Consider the following 27,051-nt stretch of genomic DNA (forward strand, 5'->3'; position numbering starts at 1 on the left):
ATTATTACAATTACCAATAAAATGCATATTAAAGTTCTCATTCTAGAAACCACCTGAAGTGGAACGTAAGTTACCCTAGAGCAGTTTAGCATATAGCAAAAATGTTCAGCAATTGTAAAAGCAGCACTAGAACAATTGGAGACAATGTCAAGGTCAGTGAACTGAATCAATAATGTGCCTTAAAGCAGCCATTCCTAACCACTGGGCGTCAGAGCGCCATCTAGTGGGCCGAGGATATACTAGCAAGTGGTTAAATTAAGTTAAAATAATATCTTTATTGGTTATTTACAAAGCTAGTTACATCTAAATGTGTGCAAGACTTCACAGAAATACTAAACGTCAAATTAACGTGCAAAATTACAATGACCAGTTAAAATGAACACGAAACATCACGGGTAGAGTCAAACGTGCTTTGGGTCAAATGTAGCTAGCAGTTAGCTAATGTTTCCTCCACAGCAGTGACACAAAATGGACTGGTTTCTGAAACACAAAAGTTATGTGGGAGACCGTAGAAGCTCAAAGTTATGTGTCGTTGAAACGTGAAACAAATTTTCTATTTATTTTTTTCTCACTGTTTTGGAGTTAAGTGAGGCAGAACATTAGCCACCATAAGCTACTGTACATAACAGACCTTGTGATGCTGCAGCAGCAAAACCTCAAGTTTAACATTTAGCTAAAATGCTTGGCCGTTGTAACGATAGCAACAGTGGATAAGGGTCATCTGGCCGGTTTTTGGAAGATGCATGGCTTCTGCACTCATTTGCTTTGTCCCTCGTCCCCTCACCTTCCCTTTCTTCCTTCCCTTCAGCCTGCAGATGGAGGCTTTATTGCCAGAAGACCATTACCTTGACAGACGTGATTTATCTTCCAATAATCTCTATCATGCACATCACGCTCATCTCCTCCCTCTTTCTGTGTCCTTCTCCCTCTGTTCCATTACCCCTTCCGTCCCAACTTCCTTTGTCTCTTTATTCTGCTCAATTTCTTCCCTCTCTCAATCTCCCTCTTTTTCTTTCTCCTACCTTTCATGTCACTGGTTGGTGGATGAGAAGCAATTAGGTGGGAACCGTGAGCTCATTCGAATGCTGTTACAGTCACACAGTTTGCTGATGAGGGCCACCACGGACACACAGAAGTCAATATGTGAGCTAACCATTACTGTGATAAAGTAGAGGGTAGGCTTTGACGTCAGGTCATATAGGGACATCACTTAATTAGTTCTATTGATCCTCGGCCACTAATTATTACCATAATGAAACCAGCTGTCTGACTCTCTTCCTGTTCCATCTTCTTGTTCTATATGATCTCATCTGCCTGCCCTCGCTCTGGTGTTGTGTTCACTGGTGTTTATGTCTGGCAATTACTCAAATATCTCTCCTCCTGTTGGTCCCTGTGCCTCCATGTTAATCTTTATAAGTGTCACTTTGCAATTGTTCTGCCAGGGAGTAAGAGGACAGGAGATGAGCACGATAAGGTGCAGTCGGAGTGCGTATTCATCCACAGGAGGGTAAACAAGGTTTCATCTTGCTGATGTAAACAAGCAGGAGTGACACTCTCTCTGTGTCGTGGCCTCAGCTGCCAAACATTAACACTCAGCAGAACTGCTAGTTTGAGAACACAACCTATGGTGGAGGCAAAGGCGCCCTCCATGTTTTCACTAGACACTGGGATTTATTGGTAACTGACCTTCTAAAAAACTGGTGAGCTGGTCCAAAGGTTGCAAGTTTATAACTTTAGGAGAATGGCTGCCCATTTTTATTTGTTTGTTCAGTAATATAAGTACTCTTGCATACTTTAGTGCTTTGGTTCAGTGAGGACTGATTTGTACAAGGGGTCATTCATATTTATTGCACTTCAAAGACTTTTCTTTATATTTTTAGAGGAAGAGCAGAACCACAGCGTTCAAATATGATTATATTCCTTTATTTAGGGTTTGCACAACTATGGCTGGATATCCATGCCAGCGGCTGCAGCACCAATACACAATTGCTGTTAGCTGCCTTTTCTGGGCTTCTCACCTTAATTTCCACTAAAGAAAAATAATAAGTATAATAGAATAATAATAATAATCGTTGAGACCCCCAGAAAAGTTTGTATGTGGCCCTGGATGTTTATTAGAGGGTCTTAATGTATTTCGTCCGATTCTTTATTCATGATTCATAAAAATAACATACGTAACAGTTTCATCCACATAAGCTTGTGTCTGTGCTCTTTCTGAGACCTTTCCTATTTCTTACCCTGATAGGTCATTGTCTATGACCATCTTCTGCAGGCCGGTGGAGATGCTGCAGCCTGCCTCAGCGGGAGGCGAGCCCATGCTCTCTGAGGACTGTCCCGGTGTCATCAGGACGCAGGACGGGTTAGACAGAGCGGAGTTCACCTCCCGCAGGATCCGGGGCAGAGGACCCAGCTTGGAGGCAGCACTCTGGGAAGACAGAGACGTAATTATGTTTTAAACCAAATTAAACAATACTCTGGACCACTTCAGTTTGGGGGAATAATTGGATTTTTATTTCCGTGCTGTTTTGCTGAATTTGATATTTGCATATTTTTTAGACCTACTTATTTTCCCTATGCCATGCAATCAACTTTCTTATTCAGACAACATACTGAATAATGCATTAGGCCGGCCAGTCTGATGGACTCAACCAGACTCACTGGGATTCCTGAATTATTAAAAGACATGGTTTCAGAGCGCTTTATGCTTTAGCCCCCCCAAAAAAACAACTCAAACCTGCCCTTTATCTAATTATTACCAGCTTCCCATCTGCTACCAGAGCTAATGTAAACGTCCTTGTGAATCCATTAATATGCCTCACCCAGCCTCTGACTTTCCAGTGTGCTCCCCTTGTGCTCTGTTTATGTAATGCAAGAATGAATTATTGATTGATGTACGATAAACATCCTAATGTAGTCTAAGCATTATTCAAATCCTGCAGCTTGTGATAATCTATTGAAGACCTTTAGACCTTCTGTAAAGTTGAAACCTATAATCTATGACAGCTGCAGAATATCTATATATCTCTATTTAATTTTGATGGAAACTAATGCATCATAATTTCCAGTATAATTTGCACTGTTTACTACAGAATGTGAAATACTGTATCCTGCAAAACCTGGTGATGGCTTTGCTGTGGGCTGAAATGATGTTATATACATTTTATATCATTATTATTGTAGTATATTACAGTGTGCCATTTTCAGTACCTGGTCCATCTGGGACACCACCTCAGAAAGGAGGGAGTGCAGGGTGGAGAGTTCCCTTCCGAGGTCAATGTACCCCTCGAAGCCTGCCGTGTTGGAGATCGTCTCTGGGTTGGAGATTTCGAGCAGGAATCGCTGCATATTGGTCCACTCGTGCTCCAGGAACTGGTTCATGAAGGACATGTACTCTTCCTTGTTACCGAATCTGACGTCAAACAGGGACAGGAAAGGGAAACCGGGACAAAGAGTAATGCAGAATTGTTATTTTAGAAGATTCCACAATTTTCTTGTAAAAATATTTGAGTGGGTTCATGGTTCCTTCATCCAAACAAACTCCTTTGAAGAAAAACACACTCACTTGGTGAAGTTTGCCAGGTTTTGCGTGACTTTAGCGATGAGCGTGAGCGTGCGTGCCGTGCGGTCATCCGGATACTCCTGCATCAAATTGAAAAGCGAGGGGGACATGATGGCTGGACAGAGAAAACGCAGGAACAAAGACGCGCTGATCAAACGCTCGCTGATGTCCGGTCGACCCCGGTTGCTGCATTCCTGTCGCCATGACGCAAAGACCTCTTTCAGTTCTCGTGGAAAGACACTGTAGAGACAAAAGAGACAAAACAGAGGTACCTTTTTAAAGAGCGGACTTAATATGATCTTCATCTCATACCACATGAATGGAATTGATAGTGAGTGAAATTGAGGAAGTAGACAATATAAGATTCTTTAAGATTCTTTTTTTAAAGTTTTTAAAGTTAAAGTTTCTTGTATATTTCCAGTTCTCCTTTATATATTCCCAATTCCCAGATTCTTCACCTACTTCCAAATGTAAGAGCACAATTCATTTATCACATTTTGTCAGACTTAAAAGGCTTTTAATTTAATTTAATTTTGGTTGGGAATTCATCCTAGAGGACTTCAGTACAGAAGTAGAGTTGAGCACATACTATACCTTCTGAGGCATGTTTTGAGAGTGATTGTAAAAAGAGTGGTCATGATGGAGCTGAAGCGCTCAGTGTTGTTATAGCATATTATTTGCATCTGATTTGAACATTTGTTAGGGGTGAAAACAACTGATTTGATTGCAATCACTTTCCATACATCTTGTGGCACTCAATTATCATTATTCTGAATTTCTTTGCAAATTTGTTTCCTTTTTTCCCCCCCCATTTCAGCATAATTTTATCCCTACTTATAAATATATATATAAAAAAACACGAGATATTAAAGATTTTACAAAAATAAAAGGAACTCTTGAAAATAAAAATCCTCGTCTCTGATTGGAGTGAAGCTGTGATCCCTTGAGAGCTGCTCTGAAAGGTTACTCCTACACTTTGCTCTAAGTAGGAGTGAGTTGCTGGATACATGTGTCTTATGTTGAACTTTTAGTCAAGTTTTGCTGCAAAGTTGGCTTAATGGAGCATTCTTTTCTTTTGCTTAAAATCTCACATATCCAAGTTCTGAACCACAGATGTGTTTTAACAAAACTAGCAACTGCTGCTGACTGGAATGTTACCTAATGGAAGACGCCTTTAATGGTGTTGTTTTAACTGTTATTAAGTCTGTTTACAAGAAACAATTAATGGAATAAAATATTCTTTTGCTATCGACTCTTCCTTCAATTAATAATTGGAAAACATGTAATAAAGCAGACTTTCGATATGGTAAATTCTGGATATTGTTAAAAGGTAGAGTACGCCCCGTTAGACACTCCTGGCCTTGAATAATAAAGCAAACGTTATAGGAAGTCGTGCTCCGGTATTCACCAGTATGAGTTGATGATTTTGCAGAAGGCCAGCTCACAGCACATCTTCAGGTTGCTCTGGTGTTCGTGCAGGTCGCCTGAGGAACACTTGGATGGATCCACCTCACAGTTCTCATCTGACTCGTACAGAGCCTTAATGAACTCACCTGAAAGAAACAACAACACAAAAACACTCAGGAAAGGAAGGAACATATGGGATCTTTTGTGAGTTATCTGTGATAGATCTCGATTTCGCCAACGCTTCTTGTTAGTGTTGGCGATATCGAAATGCTCTCTGGTATTGCTGAACTGAGCAACAGTAGGAAGAATATGATGTCAAAGCTACAGGGAACAGAGTTCTTGAGATTCTTGTTGGCCGAACCATGAACTAAATAAATCAATACAAAGACTGACAGACCTAGAAAATCCATATAAGCCAAACACGGTTCCACTAACAAAAATAAGAAATGAAAACATGTTGTTTTTGCTACGTTCATAGGGATAAAAGACCATTCGTGCTACAATCTTAATGAGTCAGCAGCTGTTTAAGAGAGCTCATGGGTGTACTTGTTATTCCATCTGCAGTTTCACTGATTTCAACAGTTTAGACACATGTTAAACAATAAAAAACTCTATCGAAAACAGTGATGCAGAAGTTACCAGCCCTCCATATTTCTCTGAATAAATCGACAGAGATATGCAGGAAAACAGGCAGCATCTCTTGTACCAAAGACACACAGAACGGCATAAACACACATGTTATGCATAAATATTAGCAGCATACAGAGAAAGATGTGACGAGTGCCACGAAGGATGTGTGCCGTTTGTAGATTAAACTGCCAATGTGTACATATCGGAATCGGGGAGAGGGGAGCAAAGCACACACTGCATACAGAGTGCTTATTGTTAGGACCGCAGGCTGACAAACACATTTGATCTAACCTTGGACTAACATTGTAGAAGAGGGAGTAGGGGAGTGTCAGAAAAAAATATCACCCCATGATAATTTCTCCACAAAGCTGATCCTGTAAGTGGTTTAGAATGCTCACAACGTCCGTCAAAAGGCAGACACAAAAATGATTCCTGTCACAGTCTGTATTGTGTTGTCCAGGATGAGCCTCAGAAATAGAAATTGAAATGACGGAAGAGTGGCTTCAGTTGTCGTAACGATTCTTGGGAGGAGAGGACCAATGCATTCTATCTCTAAATGTCACTTTTGCGTAATAGTACTGTAGCCACCCTCATTTAATTTACTGATGCTCAACATTTCTGAGTGGATTAGTATGTTTAAGAGGTGAACGTGAAGACAAGAGACAGCAGAAAGATGATCAGGAACATGCAGCAGAAGAAATAGACAAACAGATGAAAACAGAACTACATTTTCTTTTCTTTTTTAAAACTATTTCAGCCTTTTCTCAGATGAACGTCAGCAGATTAGAGCCTCTGCCTCCGCTCTCTTCCAGATCACTGCTCCACTCACCCAGGGCGTCCTGCAGGTACTTCTGTCCCACCAGTTTGAGGTATTCCTCTATGGCCTTTGTGGCTAGTGTGTTCTCTCTGAAGATGAGGTGCTCGTTCTCCCCGCAACGGTCCACCTCTGACATCATCAGGTCTGTGAGGAAGTCCTGCAGGGAAAAAACGAAACAAGACAAGCACAGGGTTAATGATTGCAAATCATATAATCCTATGTGGTTATCCAATATTTAACCTCCCCTCCACGCACAAATACGTTTTTATTCTTAGTTCCTACAGTTGGATGTTGCAGAATGATGTGCAGAGTTTGTGAACAGAAAGTTTTATAGTATTGAATTGAAAATTGGATTTTAAAGGGGGTGGGCCTACAAGCATGATTTGTGACATCACAAATAGTTTTGTTGTCAATCCTGGTTTCATTTTTTTACTTTTACAATTGTGATGTAAAAAAAAAAAAAAATGTAGACGATCGTGCTCAGGAGGCATCTTGCGTCCAAAAGCGAAACCTATGCGTATTCATAGATTCTGTAACTTCTAATGAGGTCGAGGCAGTAGATCCGCTTTTCAGGAATTTAATTAGAAAAAATTACAAAGGAATTACTTGATAAAGATGTCTGTCCATTTATCGTGAATGTTGCATTAACGGTTTTCAAAAGGTTTTTCAATTTGGAACATGAATGAAAAAAAAGGGAAAGATGAAGAACAGGGATTCATTTGAATGACCATGAAAATAATGTGCATCATCGGGAGAGAGTTGGTGCTGTCGTATTAATCAAGAAATATGTGAGTGGGTTATAATGGAAAACCAGATTGGTTCATCGCCAAGGTTTCATCTGATTCACCTTCATCCCCTTCCTCCATCAATCCTGTGAAATCTAACATTAATAACAACTTCTGTCATTTCCGACACTGTTATCGCACCTGTCTGGTGGTCCTCTGTGTGCTTCCTGCCTGAACCAGTCACCTGACTAGTCTCCTGCTGGTGCTCCCCATCACTAATTAACCACAGCATGCACACACTCCCTATACAATACTAACCTGTTTACCACATTGTCTTTAGTTGCCATGACACTGGAAGCCTCTCTTCTGTCTGCTGCATTAGCTTTGATGAGCACTTCAGTTTAGTTTGCTGGTTCTTATGTGCCAGTGTATGTAGTCACAGCGGGGTGGTATAGAATGTAGGCAATTCAATAACTGTGAATCATATCTGAATAACAGTGTGGATCAAAAGAATGAAAATGTGCACTAATTAGCCCCGTCCAACCAAAACATTCAGTAGATTCCTTACAAACGTACAATAAGATGATCACAAGTCAATCCAAGCCTGAGTACAAATGAGCCGTAATGTAAATGAAAAGTTTGAACCTGAATAACTCGAACATCTTCCTTTTCTTTTCCCTGTCTTGCAACTATTTCCGTGACTATCTTTGTAAAGGTTAGCAGTGTTGCTTCATTAACTCAAACTGTCAGTTGCACCGGTGTTCTGTGAACAACTGACTGCCGTGACTCAACAGGTTCTCAAATCACATTTTTATGACCAGTGAATGTGGAAATTATAATAAATGGAGGGGAACAAAATGGTATTGAATTTGACATATCCAGAGCCGAAACTCAGTATGCATAAAGAAACAATGTGTTTACCAATGAAACGATGACAAATAGTGACAGGACTCTTATTTTGAATATAATGGCAGCAAACATTTTCCTCGCTTCCACTCAAATGCTCAAAGAGTGATTTTGACACCTGTTCAGGTTGCAATGAGTGAACAAAGACCAAAAAATAATTGCTAGTCTCTGTTTTCCACTCATGAAAATGGAAAGCAGCAAATAATAAAGGGAAGCGAGAAAATGATGGATGCACATTATAGCCAGGGAGCGGCACGAAACCTCAAATCTACAATGTATATATATATATATACCTATAACTGTATAAGTTATCTCCATAAAGGACTATATGATATTCATCAGGGGAAGAAAAAAAGCAGGTGGATACATGCATTAAAGCTCCAAGTCTGAAAAGGGAGAGAGAGGGAAATGGAGCCATCTGGGGATGAATCATGCCTTGTTTAGATCCCTTGAACAAATTTCTGGGTGTACTCTCATGTAAGTCCCCCGGCAGCTTGTTAAACCAGGGGAACCAGTGTGGCGGCGAGGGAGAAGAGAGGCGAGTGACAGATGTACAGAGAGAGAGAGAGAGACGTAGAGAAAAGAGAGGAAGAAGTGAGAGAACGCCGGTCTTTTAAGAACAGAGGAGGAGGCGGAAAGAAAGCGACGGAGCCTCTCAGACGGTTTCTATAGCTGCTGCAGGAGCCTGTTATCCGGCTAATCAGAGACACACCACAGGGAGCCAATCATCCACTGATGTGCAGCGAAAAGGAGCCTTTTTCTGTTAACGGCATTCGCTCATTCACATGCTCCATACACACACATATATATATATATATAAATACACACACAAACCTACTTAATCTCAACCTTTAACAAATGCGCATATCAGTAAATATTCAAATCAGACCAGGAGTGTAGCCTTAAAGGTGTTTGTGTCTATTTATGTGTGAGTTTGTATTTGATCTGCTGTTTCAGGCAGATAATGAGACAAATGATACAGTGCCTATACATTTTTTCATGTTTCGTTGCAACAAAACATTACAATAATGCCTACGAAGAAATCTAAATGAATTAAAAATGTGTCTGCATTATTATTCAAAGTATGAATACACGTCCAAGTTGTTGTGAGTCAGTATCGTGGCGAAACCTTCACCATGAAGATTTGAGAGGCAAGGTAAATGAACTAAACATCTCTTTGAATACTTTTAAATAAAGCAAATCAAAAAAATGGAAAGAATATCAAAAGAGTGACCTTACAAAAAGGAGGCCAGTGATGGAGGCCACCAAGCAATCTATGACAACTCTGAAGGAGTTCCAAGCTTCAGAGGCTGCACATACAACAACACTTGGCTGGGTAGTTCACCACTCACTGCTTTATTGGAAAGCTAAGTAAAGAAAGGGAGTCTTTAAAGAGGTAGAAACCTCACATGACATCTCGATTAGAGTTTGACAAAAGCACTGTGGGAGACTCTACGGTCTGATGAGACCAAAAGTGAACGCTTTGGCCATTAGACTAAATACCATGTTGAACTGCACATCACCATAAACACAGCATCCCCACCGCGAAGCACAGCGGTGGCAGCATCATGCTGTGGGGGCTGCTTCTCTGCAGCAAGCCCAAGAAGACTTGTGAGGGTAGAGGGTGAAATTAATTCAGGAATATACCGGGAAATCCTGGGGGTAAAGAAAATGTCTGTAGTCTGCAAGAAAGCTGCGATTTGGGAGGAGATTTGCTTTTCAGAAAGACAATGCATCTAACTTTAAAGCAAGGATTCTATATCTGTCTGTCTGTCTCTATGTCCTAGAACAGCTCAAACGGAAATACTTCACATTTGGCGGGTGTATCGCACTGGACCCAAAGGAGCGCTTTGTCCAATTTGGTGACACTTTGAAACGCAACCCTGTCAGTATTAATACATTTTGAATAAACAAGCAAACTAGCAATCTAAGTCGAGTCCACAACAGGCAGACCTCTTCACTTTATAACCGCAGTGGTTATTCTGTCTGTTTATATAATACTTTTGTTATTGTGGATTTTAACGTTTTTTTTTTTTTACTTATTTATTATTATTTACTGTGTCATTACTTATTTACATATTTATAATACCCGTTTAGATCTTGTTGTTTTTTTTTTACTTTTGTCTCTTGTTTGCACTCTGCTGCTGTAATCCTGCAAATTTCCCCACTGAGGTACTAATAAAGGATTATCTTATCTTATCTTATGTCAACAAACGCTCCTATTTAGAAATGAGACTGAAGGTTTTGACTTTTAGTAACCGTAATTTGGCAGATTTAGTTATTTGATTGATTCATTATTTACGCTTTGTCTTACTGGGAATGTTGTTTTTGTCAGTGGTAGAAAAAGGAGGCCTACTCAAAACTATTAACTGTTAGTAAATCTAAAAATACTAAACAATAAAAGTCATGCATTCAAATGTTTAATTCAAGTAAAGAGTGAAAGAGAAAATAAAACACTTTGTAGATTACCATTTCATGTTGACATGATATGATGACATCTTTTTAATTAGACTGCAAAAAAACAAATAAAAAATACTCATGAATAAACATGAACTTCAATGCACAGAAAATTGTCCCTACAAATCCTGCTTCTAATGATATGTTCTAGTCCAGGAATCTTATTTATACCAGCAGCATTACAATTTAGGTAACACTTTTCAGGAAGAAAATGCCATTCCAATTATGATCTTTCCTCCAACCTAACCATCCCTCTCTGAATCTCTCCCTCCCTCCTCTCTGCTCTCCACCGAGGCGAGGCAAATGCAGGCCTGATTAGAGAGGACGGTTATATGAAATAGAGGAGGAGAGAGACTGAAACTGAGAATTAAACTGAGAGAGAGAGAGAGACATCAAAAGAGGAACAGAATTATTCCTGCAAATAGCCTAAAACAAAAATTAGATCAATCCACTGCTGATAATCTCTTACAGGGACATGTTACAAGAATTTATAGGTGATACAGTTCAGCTGTGTCTGTACCACAGTGAATTTGCATTTGTCTTAGTAAGGTTGGAACTTAATCAAAACACATGGATATATATTATAACTAAAGGGACCATAGCGATGGATTTGCACACTATATCGTCTCTGCATGAAGTACAAACTGCATCCATTATGTCGACAATTTTTCAGTAGGTACCATATGTTTTTAAGATAGAGTTTTTTTTTTTACAAAGTTATGATATCACAGCATGGTAATGCAGTTGCGAGTGGGACATCTGCGACCACCATCTCTAATTTGAAAGACTGCTGCATTGTTGCGCTTTGCTGTAGGAAATTCAAACCAGGAAGATGTGAATTTGTATATTTTGTTAAAAAAGTCACGTCAAGTTGATTTATACAGCCTAATTCAACAAGTCTAAAAGTCATAGTTTTGCAAGAATTTGGTCATAGACCAAGAACTGACCAAACAAAATGTTGTCTTATCGCACCAGTGGATCCCCAAAGTCAGTAGGATTCATACTCTGGGGACCATGAATGAATGTCTTATAACATTTCATGCCAATTCATCCCAGATGTCTAAATCTGGACCAAAGTAGTGGACCAACTGAGGAACAATGCAATAAAAACCACACCACTAGTGAGGCTAAAATGCTTGGTAACTTTGTTCACTATAATGATTTACCTCGGGTTTCAAACTATTTTCAAGTCTCTTCAAGTGGTATTTTAAAATGTTATAATTTGAATCTGTGGAAAGCTATGACTGCATAGTATGCTTTAGAAAATGGACGCCAGTGATGGTAAGTATATGTATGCTTTGTTGTAGTAGGTTAAAACATGGAGAACCACTGGTGTTATAAAAGTCTGAGCAATCACCGCCTTAAAAAGCGACTGGACCTCCTTTCTCTCCCCTCCCGTCATCCCTCAGCCTTTTCTCTGATGATGCCCTCAACCCTGCCCCCCCCCTCCTTTCCCTCTGCTTCAGTGCTAATAAGGAGAAGTAGAACGCTCTCTGTATCGCTGCCACATCTCATCAGCCAAACCATGCCTCAAAAAAAAAAAAAAAAAAAAACACACACACAGCGCACATAGACAGGAGGGGTGATATGAAGATAGGGACGGAGTGACGGATAGATGGTGCAGCCCGGCAGATCAGATCTAATAAATAGTAAGGGGGAAAAAAAAAGTCCTGTTGGAAAAGATGAGAAGCTCCCTGTAGACGGGGTTACTTGCTGGTAAAAACTCATAAAGTCTTGTCCATTGCGCTGATGTGCATACAACAATCTAATCACCACTAGGCACAGCCCTGTGTGCGTGTTCACTGCTTACATCTCTTTTTTCGGCAATATTCCACTGCACAGTGTGCAGCCGCATGTTTTGAAGCTGGAATATAGATTCACAGGCCTCCTACTGAAGAGAAGAACAGGACACAGTGGTGTTTTTTTTAAATGGAATGCTTTGTAATTACTGCACTTTGCAAAGTAGAGAACATTGAGTCTGGTTAAAAAAAAAAAAAAAAAAAAAAAAAGAGAAAGTGATGTGAAAAAGCTGCTTTAAAAGCGCTCAGATGTTTTTTTTTTTTATGCGTTTCTATGGTAATATAAACCAGAGCAATACAAGAGTGAGAGCAATAAAAAGGCCTTAAAAGGAAAATACTGGAGCAGGAAATAGCATGAGGAGGTTAAATTACAGAGCATTGTCTTCTTAATTCAGCCTCTTTAAAACTGTCTGAACCTGAAGAGTATGTGAATGTCTCAAGTGGGTTCAAATATCACACAGCGATAACAGATTTCTTTACATAATGGTGTTCTGCCGTGTATGATGTGAATGGGAATCAACGCATTTTATTTTACGCGGAATGTAAAAAAAGGAGATGATTTGACAGCCAAACGATGATGAGCTCATGTGATGTAAAACAAAAAATATTTAAATGTAATCATAACAGTGTTTACTTTTTTCAGGGACGTCCTGCTGCTGAAAGAGCATTTTGATGAAAGAATTTTCTTTTTCGTGGATATAATAAATTCCAACGATGTCCAACAGAGCATAAACAGAGCATAAAAGATTCTCATTTGGCATAATGCTTCTGCTTTGTTCATAGATTGCTTCTATCTGGTGAATGGATAAACAAACATCAGTAATGGAGAAGTCATGGATTGTGGAACTAATGGGATTCATTAGAAAAACAAAAATGGAAATTACCTTTTGATGCTTCGAGTGCTGCTATTCAGGTAGGTGTGTATATACACCAAAAGGCACAAATACATTCTTTTAGATCATTTAAAAATGACAAAAATTGTGTTCAATTATTTGAGTTTTGTTACAGAAAAAATAATTGAATGTGAGGAGAAAATAGAAACCCAATAACTTAAGCAATTTGCCTGATCGATGAGTCCAGTTCTTTCAGCCTGAGGCAAGGGCTGAGGAAAGACTCAGGGGGGGGAGAAAACAGGAACCACTCCAGCCTCTCCATCCTTTAGCTCTCCTCATCTTTCCATCTCTTTTCTGCCTCCCCTGGTTTCCCTCCCTGGGGACTGGTGGCTAGTATTACAGAGGCATAGCCTGCAGCTCTTCCTGTGAGGGTCACATTGGGTTGACTGAGAGGACTGGAGGCCGAGTGGAAATGAAAGCGGTGCTTCCCGAAGGCTCGTTATTCAACAGAAAAACAGGAAGGGCTGCTGCAGCTCTCACAATCAAGCCGTTAGTGCACGTGATCATCATGAAGCTAGGTTAGACTGGAGGCGGTCTTACAGCAAGTGTCATCAGCATACAAACATCATGTTTGTTGACTTACTGCGCATATTCTCCGCGTGTTCTGTATGGCTGTCTATCTTGTATTTTAATTAAGTGTAATCCACGAAGCCCTTTCATGTATTTGATGATTAAATGTAAAATTTGCCCTCTTTAACATGACATTTAGTCTCATATTGGGTCTTAAAATAATATTTGCAAGAGCCAACACTGTGAAACCAGGCAAAAAACAGTCGGATTAAAGTGACATGATCTCCCACGTCGATGCTTTGAGCTAAATGCTAACGTCAGTATGCTAACATGTTCATGATGACAATGCCAATGTTTAGCAGGTATAGAAATTGACCATGTCACCATCTTAGTTTTGGGTGTTGGCATGCTAGTATTTGCTAATTAGCACAAAGTACATCTGATGTTGATGGGAATGTCATTATTTTTGCAGGTATTTGGTCATAATCTAAAGTGCTGCACATGACATGTGATGCACAAGAGGTAGATCTCATCCCAAAGGTTTAGCTGAGATGGACTCCTCTGGGAAAGAGGACACGTACAATCAAAAGTGACCAGATACAAAACTGAGATGGAAAAGCTAGCAAAGATTAACTTATCCTCGGGTGAGGCTAAGCCTGAGATATGAACCTATGGTGGAAAATCGTAATGATGACCGGCTGTAATATATAAATTGTATTTTGTCCATCTGAAGAGTGTATTGATTTCCTATTATATAAAAAAAAAAAATGGGAAATTAAAATATGTTTCTCCTTATTTCATCCAGTTATTTGTAAGACTTGCTGTGCACATGTATGTTTGGCATTTAAAACTACAGTACCAGTCAAAAGTTTGGACACACCTTCTCATTCAATGGTTTTTCTTTATTTATTTTTTTCTCCATTGTAGATTAACATTGAAGACATCCAAACTATGAAGGAACACATATGGAATTATGTGGTAAACAAACAAATGCTCAACAAACCAGAATATGTTTTATATTTTACATTCTTCAAAGTAGTTTAATGAGAAGGTGTGTCCAAACTTTTGACTGGTACTGTATATGACGGCAGATAAATCTCATGTAAACAAAGAGACAAGGAGACTGAAAGTGAGAGGAAAGACAGGGGAGAGAGAGAGAGAGAGAGACACAGAGTCTATGTAACCTCAGCGCCAACAGAGACGTCAACAAGCTTCCAGATCGATGTGTTGAGCTGAATGTTTCTCTTTGCCTCCACAACCATTAGCTGTGTTGCTGCAATGCTCTTTCTCCCTCTCTGCCTTCTTTTTCTCTCCTCCCTGTTGGTGCCTTCACCTTTCTCTGTTTCACCTCTCCTCCATCACTCCACACTGTTGGTCACTGACGGTCAATAAAGAAATCCTGCTGGAATTACAAAACACTCTGCAGATATGATGCATTGCCTTTGTGGTGCAAATTGTAAAGGAGGTTATACGAGGAGAGCGAGTGCATTGATGTGCTTTTGTATTTATATCCTGATCTGATTAGAGCCTATACAATAGATTTGGCTTCATGACTAGCTACCATCTCCTGCTCTCAATGAGCCCTCTTCATCTCACCCGCACACACGCCACACTTCAACTGTTAGTCTGTCTCCTCCAATATCCATGTAAGTTCATCATAAGAGGGTTCACCTCTCATGTGGTAAATTGTAACAATGCAGTGTCCCAATCAGTGTCAAAATGGAAGGGAAAAAAAGAGAAATGGCGGCATATATTGCATCTAGCAACTACATCAAAATATTTACAGGTTATTGTCAAAATCAAAAATAATACTTACAACTTCCCTGTTAATGGGAAGGGTATTGACAAGCTGCTCGCGGGTTGCGAAAGCTTGCGAACCCTCTAAGGAGACAAGCTGATTCACTCAAAGCCACGTAAAAAAAAACCAAAAAGAAAAGCCCAGCGGAATACAGAAGTACCAGAGCCCTTCATGTCAAGTTAGTAAATCATTTGTCACATCATATTATATGCATATGACAAACTGTGCCTGTGCGCCACAGCTGTGGTGATGAGCATCACTGCCCACTGTTGACAGCGCTGAATGCATTAATAAGACGCTTGTGCTGAACATAACCGTGCAGGCGACACTTTACCACAGAGGATGGAGAGACGAGGGACATATTTCGCCCTCTTAAGCAGGGCTGTTAGTTTACCTTGAGGAGCAGTAAAATAAAAATGCAATGGCATAATATCCAGAACGCCAGCCTCGTCTGGCCAGTTATCACGAGGATAAATCCTTCTTATCGTCACTTCCAACAGTCGGCACGGCTGAGAGGAGCGGCAGCAAAATTAGAAAATAATCCTCCCGAAGGGTTCGAGGCGTCTAGGAGACTAGATCAATAACGCTGAGGATTCATGCCAGGAGTGGATATCTTCAGATGGAAGAAAGGTGAACTTCTCCAGGCAATTCCAACACAGCAGAGGGTGTTAGTTGTTGATACCGTGGAGCTTCCAATAGTGCGGTTTGTGTGTGCGGACACAACAGCATGTCCCACGGGGGGAGACGAACAGGTGCTGTGACCTTACAGGCACAGGAAATCAGCAGCTATGTTGTGATGGATTTTTCTCATTATTTGATTTTGGCTAGATTTACACCTTCAAAATAAAATAAAATTCAGTTTACAGAGAAAGTAGACTATTCATTATTGTTTCAACCCACAGCCCTAGTGTACACTTCTGACTTTATGCTATACAAAGCCAAATATATCTTTATACAACTGCAGGCCTTTTTGCTCAAGCATAAACTTGAATAACTGACCTGCGACCACCTGCAAATGTCTTGTGATTTATACGTAGGTGTGTGTGCGTATGAAGTTAGCATCTGTGTCGCCACGCAGGGCGTGTTCGTCGCGCTCACCAAGGCGCCCAGACATCAATAAAGCGTCCGTAACGACAATCTCTCCAGAGCGCTTTGGCCTCAAGACGCAATGAAGCATGAAAGAGAGATGAAGCAAGACAAAGACAAGAAAGTAGGGAGAGAACAAGAGGAAAAGGAGCGAGTGTGCAACAGAGCACAATATTGGTGGTGTAATTATCCGGTGATGGGTGATAAAAGGACACGGGGAGAAACAGAAGTCTGGAAGGTGTTGCATACTAATGCCTGTTACAACCCCGCAATCTACATCTCTTAACAATAGCCGGCTGCAATTAAAAGCCGTTTCCCACCTGTGCACAGTCGATTAAACACGATGCACTTCAGCAGAACTTCAGAACTACAAAGTTACTGCTGCATTTCGAAAAAAGAACCGTTCACCTGAGTACTCATGATCTTTTGTCACTGCCTCATGTAACAGCAGTGCAAAAGACTCTAGTCTGAAATACAGAAATCCACTGTGGTGCTGACAGAATTAGACCCTGACTCATGGATTTGACTTGAGACTGAATAGTTTGAAGACTACACAAGGGTAACAATGGGGAATAAATAACCAAAGGCTCGATTAAACATTTGCAGGAAAACAATAAAACCAAGCTTATAGGATTTTCTACGGTTTATCTTTGCTCAAGTAAATGTGCTCAATTTCTAAATATAACCAACCGATGTTAGCAAAGACCGCACCCAAGTTGGCACCAAATGAAAAAACGAACTTAACCACTGTATTGTAAATGAGTAAACCATGCAACATAGGCCAAGATATGTTTATATAAAGCATCCGTGCAGCAGCAGAGGATATCCTAATTAGGCCTTCAGGAATATTTTTTTAAATAAGTGGTTCCTTGGAATCGCTGTGTGCTCGTTTGGTTTGACATGACTGCTTTACCCATCAAGGCTGAAGGTAAAAAAAACATGTACTCAAGTGTATGTGTACTGCCTAATGTCAGACCACTTCACCATGTCTTGAATGATGAAAGTCCTTTCGGACAGGAAGTTGTTCTAGCTATCAGCACTGACACTTGACATTTTGAAAGCAGCTTTCATTAATTCTTCCTGTTTGCGTCAGTCCGAAAGTTTCTGTTTGCCTATTCTTCAGAAGGCAACAGCAGTTTTTTTTTCTGTATTTACAGCCCAAGAAAAAGATAGAATTAAAATGATTTTTTCCTGTTTGCCTTTCGTGAACACAGACTACCCACAGTAGTGCTTTTATGTATACAAGGGTCTCTCTCATGATGAGCCTTCTTGAAATAACATCTCTAGTGCTGTTTCACAAGCAGCTCATCCACTAAAAAGCCAAAAAAACCAGCCAAAAAATTAGGAACAGGAGGTGAGAGGGGAGTAAAAGTTTTAGTGGGGATTAATTAATTGAAGATGATTAAGGATGTGGCCGTCTCTCCAGGGACCAGCAGAGGCCTTCTCCCCCATCAATCAGCGGCTCTCAGTCCCGAGCCTAAACTGGCAGACTGGCGGTACAGTGTGGATAGACATCACTTCTTAAGCACTGATCGTTCATCACTCCGCCGAGATGCGATAAAGTCAAAGAAAGTTTCAAAGCTCTGCTGATGAGGCACTGTCAAGAAAAAACTAAATTGAGGCACAAGCTGTCACGGGCAACTGACGGTGCAGTGAAGACGACGACGTTGATGCTGGAGCAATGTTCCACCAAAAGCAGTTATTTCAGACAGTATAAGAACAACAAGACGCCTATTTCCTGACATAACAAACAAAATGTTTGTTCATAAGAAACGCTTTGGAACGGAATTAGATTCATCAGTATTATTAAACTTTTTTTATGAATGATAAATGGGCAAATAGTTTTCTCAATCTATCAGATAATCATTTGGTCTATGAAAAAAGAAATGTCTTTTGTGTCGTCCCATAACAGAATTTGACATCTTTTAAACAGGCCCTATTATGCTATTTTCCGGGTGCATATTTTTATCTCAAGTTATCTCATCCTGGCTGTCCTGCAGCACCTCTTCTCACCCTCTCTCTGAAACGCTCCGTCGTAGCGTTTGCTCCTCAATCCAGAAAGCAAAGTCTGCTCTGATTGGTCAGGTAACCCGCTCTGTTGTGATTGTTCAACGTTTCACATTTCAAAAAACTCTTCCTCCGGAGCTTCGGCTCCGTCTCTCTCTTTTGTTGTTTGATGGCCAAACTAGCCGGAAAGGAGTTTTACGTCACTTCCGTAACATTGTGACCTCATAAAGTAACGGAAGTCAAGGAGAGAATTCAATGGAGACGTTTCAGGCAGCTCAGGAGCTTCTGAGGGGGAGGGTAACTCCTTTTAGGCGTGGGCTTCAGGTTTTACACTCTACGGACCTTTTACATGTACAAAAATATATATAACACACTAAAGAAGAAGGAAAAAGTGGAAAAGCATAATAGGGCCACTTTAAATGTCTTGTTATGTCCAGCCAACAGACCAGATATTCAACGACTTACCTGTCATGAAAGTGTTTGCTGATTAATTATGATTAATCGTCTTATCAACTCAGCCTTTAAGCTACTTTACATCCTCTTTACATCAGCAGCCAATAAGACGGCTCTCCCTCCCCATGTCTCACACTCTGATGTAACGCAAGGTCAAAAAGCCAACATTTGTCTCACTGCGCTGATAAGACAAACGCTCAACTGTCAAAGTAAAAGTGAAATACATCGAATTCCGGATGGACGGGAGATTATCCGAGTCCAACGGCCTGCTGTCATGGGAGACTTAGCTCCTGCTGTGGTGGACTAATCTTCCCGTGCTCGCAGTGCTACAGACAGCGGTGGATATATTGTGCTTCTGTCCTGCATCGGTATGCCGTGAAGCACTGCAGGGGATACATGGAAGGGATTAGCTCGAGTTAAAAATGTAATACAGGCTGGTGCAGCAAAGAGGAAATCACCTCTCCGTCTGGTCTTTGTCTGCTCTGTATTACAGCTGTGGGGGGGTCAATAGTTCATTGGAAGAGCAGGCAGCGGAGGAATAGTTAACCTCTGTGCGCTACATAACGTCTTGTCAGTACCTCATGGCAAGATAATGGTCTGATATTCTGGTTTTGTTATCCATTATGTCTCCGTGGGGAGTACAAACGTGGTGAAACTGGGAAAAAATAAATCATCATCCTTGTCGGTACTAACCTTTGCCTTGCCAGTGCTCTGTAGAATGTGGACCAGCGCACACGCCATCTCCTCCTTGTTCTTGACGCTAATCCCGGGCTCAAGCACCGAGCAGAGCAGCATGTAGTTGTTGGTGGTGTACTCTGCAAACTCCTTGTACATCTCCATGGGAAGGATGTTCATACTCTGATAGCGGGCCTTGATCCTAATCATAGGCCCGGATGTCTTGCCCTTAGGAGGGTTGGGCGTGCTGACGGGATACCACTTCTCCATGAACTGTCGTCCGGTAACGGCCGCGACGGGGATATTGACAAGTCCAATGTAATTGTTTTTATCTTTCTTTTTCTTCTTGTCCGTGTCTTTGTAGAGGTGGGCCGTGATGCTTTTGACAGCAGGCAGGTTGTTAAACTCAAAGTGCTCTCCCCAAAAGACATTGTCAGTCTTGAGTTTACAGGTGGTGCGGGCGTAGAGCGAGTCGTCCAGACAGAGCTCGCAGAAGTATTTCTTTTTGGCCGGCAGGTCCTTGGCCTCGATGATCCAGAGCCTCAGCAGGTTCTCCACCCGGCGACTGTTGTCCTGGAGAGGACGATAGAACGTGGTTTAGTAAGAACTTTTAGAACTTTTTGGAAACTTTATGAGAAAAAAAATACATACAGTAGTTCAAATGATAGTTTGTATTGGAGTTAACCAACCAAAAAACATATCTAATAAACCAGCAACCTAAATACATCAAATGTCTGCAGAAATAAACTGATGAGAGTCAAACGAGATTCTGCCTCAAACCCTGGTTCTGAAGTTTCTCCATTTTAAAAGGCGTAAACATTGCATAGAGCACTTCAATCATGTCACGGTAGCAATTTAAAAGCTTTTCTCTCCTTTCTTGCGGTCTTTAAAATAGCCTAGACGCCTCACTCCTACATTATTTCACAAAGTGCTAACCCATTCTTATGTCATCAATTGATATTGCCAAGAGTGGGGCATATTTTTGGCCCATTATTCAGATTGCCTTGACAACTACCTCTGGAGATGACGAGAGGAAATGAGGAGTTAATAATTACATTATTAAAGAGAGCCTCTCATAATCACAAGGAAACCATTGTATGTTTGAAATACCGGTAGCAAGGTTTAAGACAGCTGAACAGAATGTCAATGCTTTTCTTTCGTCACAAAATCATTCGTCTGTGTGTTTGTATATTTCTGTGGTTCTACATTCGTCACAATAATCAGGTATTTCTGAAATCTGAAATGGCATTTTATCTTTAATGGTGTGTGTGGTTCACTCAGTTGTATCTGCATCAAGAAGGAGAAAATGTCGGGGCATTTCAGTCTTGGTGTCCTTTGGAATCAATCTTCAATAAAGCTTTGTCAGTAGTGTTATCAATTTTCCAAATTTTCCGCGGTTGATTGCAAAATGACTCCCTACTCTAAATCAATGTGCTCAATACATTCAATTAGAAATTAATCTTTCTGTTAAGACACACGGAAATGTACTTACATTCCAACATTCCCTCAAAGATGATACCTCTGTAAATGGCCTATTTTCATAATTACCCATAATTATAACTTATACATCATCTTAATTGTGCAGGTTTAGCATTTAGACTACCTCATTTCATTTACATTGATGTGTGGCAGATAGGTATTGAAATTCGCTGAATATATTTAAATTTCCTTTGTTATTTGATATCTCCAATGCATGATCATTTCCTTCCTTCTCCTAGGCACCAGCGACAGTAAAGAGACCTCAGGGCGAGGACACGGTAACAAATACCGACCTGCAAACCACAAAGTCAAACAGGTGGAGTCTTGCATCTGTCCTGCCCTGTCAGTTTGTATCCTCTGTTTACGCTGTCATTTTACATCATTACATATTTAATTTTCTCTAGGAGCAGCTAAAGTGCAAAAATCTGTTTAATCTATTTAATACTCCAAAGACTTCCTTATCTAGCTCCAAATAATTTGGGTATCTCACTCCGGTTTTGATGTTTGCCAAAAAAACATTGCACCGCATCTAATCCCTCTAAATTATGGAATAATTAAAAAACGCAGAGCAAAGACGGAGAGAGAGAGAGAGAGAGACAGAAATAACACCTCCCTGCCAAAAAAAAGAGCTGAGGAGAAAAGGAGGACTCTAAAGTTTCAAGGGGAACTTTTCTTTTCCAAACTTCTAATTAGTGAGAGATTTTCTAAATAATGACGGATGAAGGAGCGATGAGGCCGACGTGGGATGGGGACTATTTTCTTGGCTTTGTTGTGTGTTTGTTGCTCTCCCTCTGCAACAGCTGTGTTTTTGTGTCAGGATTACAGATGGCATCGGGGCTCAAGAGTAAAGCACTTTGGGGCTTTTGGCGTTCCAATGCTGCAACCTCTGCGTCCTCTGCTCTTGAGGTGTACTGTGCATCCGTACACTGCCGGATGTCAACAGATTGCATTGTCGTGCGAATTGCGACACAATGTCAACACCATAGTGTTTTTATAATAATTAATGTTGCGTACTGTGTTTTGGAATTACGACACTTGTACACAAACTTATTAGTGTTGATTGCTGCACGCAGCCTCGTCCCACCTACTGCGTGTTTACCTTGTTGGGTTGCACTGCTCTCCTCAGATTCTCCATCCACTTGTCTCTCTCGGCTGACGAACGGCAGGAAAAACATTTGCTTCCCGTGGAGGTGGTGACCTACCGCCGCCACAGAGAGAGAGAAGGAAAACTGAGTGCTGTAAAACATCAAACACCATGCATAACAATGACGGGGAATAAGCGGAACAGAATGTTTTTCTCGCTGAACTAAAGTTCTAAAATACCATTTTGTGTCCGACGGCAAAGAAGCTTAGCAACAATGCAACACAAGGATATGAGGACACTGAGGATGACTTGGCAGTGTGGAGGAATAACTGAATGGTGGAAAATGGACAAAGGAGAGAGATGGCTGCCCGGCAGGCTGGATGATGACTGGATAATTCAAAAATGCACAGGAGGAGAGAGAACAGAGAGAGCAGGAAATAACCGAAAAAAAGAAATAGAATGATGTAATGAGCAGGATAATAAAGATTAGTGGAGTTATCTGGTCTCTACGGTAAACAGTGTCGGATTGAGCAGTCATTTTCTCTCATCCTGATCCTCCCTAGCTACATGTATGCAAGTATGTGTTTGTGCACATGTGAAATCTACAGTGATTAGAGGCAATTTGTTGGAAATGAGTCCAGCCCCCCTGATGATCATGACGATGCATCAGTTTTCACACAGCCAGTGAATGAAACAAATTACCGCTGTGCATCCATTTATTTTCTACAACCAGAAAAATATAACCACTCTCACTTGCTTCTAGGTTTTTTTCAACACAGCAATGCAGTCTGTGTCTGAATTTCTGGTTATAATTGGCCATGTGAGATGTGAAGTGAGAGGAGACGCTGGATCTGAAAGTTTTGTTCTCAGCTGTTACTTCACATTTCTGTTTTCTTTTTATCATTGTAATGGCATGCTTTTACTGTTTTCGGACATATATAGACGATTAATCGAGAAAATAATCATTATCAAAAAACTATAATGAAAATAAATGGTAGTTGCAGTGGAGAAAAAAAGCCACTCAGATTTGTAGCAAAATGGTTTGCTGCTGTAACAGAGACTAAAACAAAAGCATGATAGCTTAAGCTGATATAAAAATTTCAAAGCAAGCTGATAACAACTGTGTGTTTTATCTTTAGAGTATGATCTTTAGCTTCTGCTAACTAAACAGCTGTAGCAAAACAAGCTGGAAACAAAACTTTTACATATTTCTACCTTCTAAAGATGTCGTTTTTGGCAAACATTTGCCCATCCAGCTGACACAATAAGCATTAATTTGGGGTCTTGTAGCTGTGGCCACACATATAGCTTGTATATTATTCTCTAAAAACAGCTTCCTGCAGCAGCATTAATGAGGTTGATGAAAGCAGTGAGAGAGAACCAAAACATCAAAACTAAATCGCTCTGTAGAGATGAACTTAGTTTGGTGGTAACTCTCCGTGGGTTCATCACTATGAGCGACTCCATATACATTAAACATAGTCATTATAACAATTGCATATAGAACAATATGAACTAGTGAATCTTTAAGCGTGGTTACATATACAGGATGCAGGAAATGAACAGAACTTTTATTTACTTTATGCAGTAGCAACACCGGATCTATGACTGTGCAAAGCCAGTAGTGGGAATGTTCTGCTGCATGAGTGTGTTCATGTACTATATATACCCATGTGGGCTTCCTCACCTCAAAGCAGTAGTCCTGCCCGAGGATGCTGCTGTGAACGGGCTTGATGACAACTTCGTCCTCCATACTTAGGTCCAGGGCTTCCACAGCGCTACTGGGGCTGAGCAATGACTCATGGGAGCGAGACTCCTTCAGCCTTGGCATCAGATGAGATCTAAGAGTGTCAAAAGGAGAGAGAGAGAGAGAGAGAGAGAGAGAGAGAGAGGGGGGAAGAGGGAGAGATCTGAGTCACGCTGCAGAGCTTGAGAAGAGGAAGTGAGAGAGCGGGAGCATATGCACGGTGCGCAAATTAGCGAGCGTTCATGGTGAGTGTTAGGGAAGAGAGTGAGAGGATGACGAAGAGAGGATGCTCCACTTGCCTCAAAGTCAGCGAGTCCTCGGCGTGACAAGCTCGCACACTCTATCCACACATGTCCGTGCGCTCACTTCCTAATGGATGCTTTGTGACTTTCTCATTTTCAACTCGATGGATTGATGAAAACGCATGAAAGATTTGAGTCAAGCTGAGCTGCGAAAACCCGACGCACACTGAAACCCCCCCCCCCATCAATAGGAGGCAATTCATACCATTGATTATCATTAATGGTCGCGCTTTGGAAGTTGTCCATGATGCGATAACGCTTCACAGTGACGAACCGCTTGCTGTATGATTCGTGGAGGTTTCTTTTGAACAGACGCGCGCGACCCTGTCAACTCTTCTCCATTGCACATTGACAGGAGCTCAGAGTGCACTTTAGCAAAGTGTTCAATATATTCTGACAGAGACAACACCCGAAGCCCTCTGCTTGGCCATTTTTTTTTTAGCCGGAGAGGATTAGGAGACAAAGTAAAGAGCTTTCCACTGTTTGCCGCCGCCCTACTTTCTGTGTTTTCATAAGAGTTAAGTTAGTGAATGGCTGTCACCAGGAAAAGAGCTAACATTTGTCTCCATGCAGTGTGTACTTGAACTCTCAATGTATTTGATCCACATTATTGACACTCAATATTTAGCCCCTAACATTAAGCTCTTCTAACATTCAATAATAACCAGTAATGTTGAAGTACGTTGTTAAAGTGAAGTAAACATAAGAAAGCATTAAAACTTTATTATAATGCTTCATATTCTGCTTACAGTATAGCACTGAATCATTATAGTTATAGGCACTCGTAAAGATTCAAAACACATTATAAAGCATTTTATCATGAATTATAAGGTCAAGAGTCATAATACTAATTGTTTATTTTTGCAAGGATCATGTTTTATAATTACCATAGTTGTAATACATTATAATACTTTCATAAAACACTATCATATTAATATAATGCATGATTAATGTTTGCTCCTTCATGTTTTATGTGTTGTTCTTGCTTTGATTTAATTATTTTTGTTTTATTTTTTTTAAGAGCAAAAAAAAATTACCATTTAGAGTCATTTATAATCACATTCAAATGCATTATAGCAATAATTGCAATGCATTAAAAAAAAACACTAATAATGCAATACAACACACAATGTGCGAAATATAATTAGGAAGTAGTATAATACTGATAAAATGCTCTATAATGAGTTATCATTATTACAAAGCTATATGAATATGTCTGCGTGCTACAGCCCTCGATGCTGCCGTGTTTCATCCAACCAGTCCGCCTCACGGTGATGAAACCATAATATGCCAGCGAGCGCTGTAAGCAGCGACAGGCGAGCTACAACAACATCGGCCCTTGACACTGGCAGGACGAGGAAGACAGAGGGTCAATTGCTCGTGTAATGAGTGAGAACATTCTGTTAGTAGTGCCCTCTCTGGACGGCTTACGCACTAATCTCATGCATGTGAGGAGGCCTGTGTGTGTGCACTGTACATCTCTTCTGTTGCAGCCTTTTGTGCAGTCAGCCAATGTGAAGTGGATAATGATCTTGTCTCTCTCTCTATCTCTCTCCTTTTATCCTTCTTACACACACACACACACACAAACACATTTTATTGTTTAAAATAAAAGAGGTAAAAAAAAACACATGTGCAAACGCCTCAAGCATAGCTTTGCAACGAATAATCTAGTTTCGGGAGCTACGAGCCTTTTTCCAAAGCACAGCTGCAGAGGAAGTGTGTTCTGCACCTAGCTCTGCTTTGTGATTGGCTGACTGGGTACCGGGCAGAACACAGAGCGAGTCAAGTGAGCCGAGAGGAGGGGAAACAGAGGTTTTTCTGAAGGGATGTGCTGTTAAGAGCCAGGTAGGGACGGACACACATGTACACAGTCCTTAAAACCTGCACGATGATGCTTCGATGACTCACAAAGCGCCAAAATCTGGCAGAGAAAAAGATTTAAAAAAATTCTGGCAATGCTACAAACACTGTCAAACATTTTATTGAACTGGTAGCATATACGTTTCTTATATTTAGAACATAAAGAAGCATGCCAGTATTCTTCCTGTGAAAATGGACTGGAACATGCAGTCAGTGTAGCATCTTCTGGAGTAATATTCTAAATGTACTGAAGAGGATTGCTGCAGAGAGAGGAATGCATCTTCAAAAAAAAAAAAAAAAAAAAGGAATATCCTTTATTCCGCTATTATGGATTTCTTTTTCTCTCGGCATATCATATTAGCACATTAGTGTCAGTGGAAATGGTTGGGAGACTGTGAAAGTATGAATTGATGAATAGTAATGCTGCCTGTCATCTGTACGGCACTGTATTAAATTGTACTGTAACGTGTAATTTACGATGTATTGTAGGCCACTTTGTAATGATGACAATGAAAAACTGTCTGCCGCGTGAAATCCGCTCAGAACTTCTACATCAACCCGGGTTTGACACACTGTTCATGTCGGTCTCTGCAAATAACAGCTGGTATAAAAAGCAGAGCATGCCGTCCTCGCCTCCTCGTCTCTCTTCTCTTTCGGTTACCTTCCCCCAACGTCGTCTATTCTCAGCAAACGTCCTTCTATGTCCTTGATAATCCTCCGATACTCTGCCTCCATTTTTATCCCGTCTGTCTCTCAGTCAGTGTTTACCTGAAATGGGTGTGTGGGTGGAGTAGTAAAGTCTATGTTTGGAGGATTCTTTCCAACCACTGGTGAACATCTTTCCATCACACACT

General features: G+C 40.6%; 1 protein-coding gene across 4 annotated transcripts in view; it reads right to left on the minus strand.

The window, feature by feature from the left end:
• The window catches only part of dab2ipb (DAB2 interacting protein b), a 109,578-nt gene that overhangs the window by 10,748 nt on the left and 71,779 nt on the right, over nucleotides 1-27,051 (minus strand). For all 4 annotated transcript variants that reach the window (XM_054612196.1, XM_054612195.1, XM_054612194.1 and 1 more), the window contains exons 4-11: nucleotides 23,973-24,126; nucleotides 22,301-22,399; nucleotides 19,741-20,295; nucleotides 6,426-6,570; nucleotides 4,968-5,112; nucleotides 3,563-3,799; nucleotides 3,208-3,409; nucleotides 2,238-2,425 (exon numbers count right to left, since the gene is read on the minus strand). In XM_054612196.1, coding sequence (XP_054468171.1) covers nucleotides 2,238-2,425; nucleotides 3,208-3,409; nucleotides 3,563-3,799; nucleotides 4,968-5,112; nucleotides 6,426-6,570; nucleotides 19,741-20,295; nucleotides 22,301-22,399; nucleotides 23,973-24,126 — 1,725 coding nt within the window. The remainder of the gene's footprint in view (nucleotides 1-2,237; nucleotides 2,426-3,207; nucleotides 3,410-3,562; nucleotides 3,800-4,967; nucleotides 5,113-6,425; nucleotides 6,571-19,740; nucleotides 20,296-22,300; nucleotides 22,400-23,972; nucleotides 24,127-27,051) is intronic.

Source organism: Anoplopoma fimbria, chromosome 14 (genome assembly GCF_027596085.1).
Source record: "Anoplopoma fimbria isolate UVic2021 breed Golden Eagle Sablefish chromosome 14, Afim_UVic_2022, whole genome shotgun sequence".
NCBI classification, from domain to species: Eukaryota; Metazoa; Chordata; class Actinopteri; order Perciformes; family Anoplopomatidae; genus Anoplopoma; species Anoplopoma fimbria.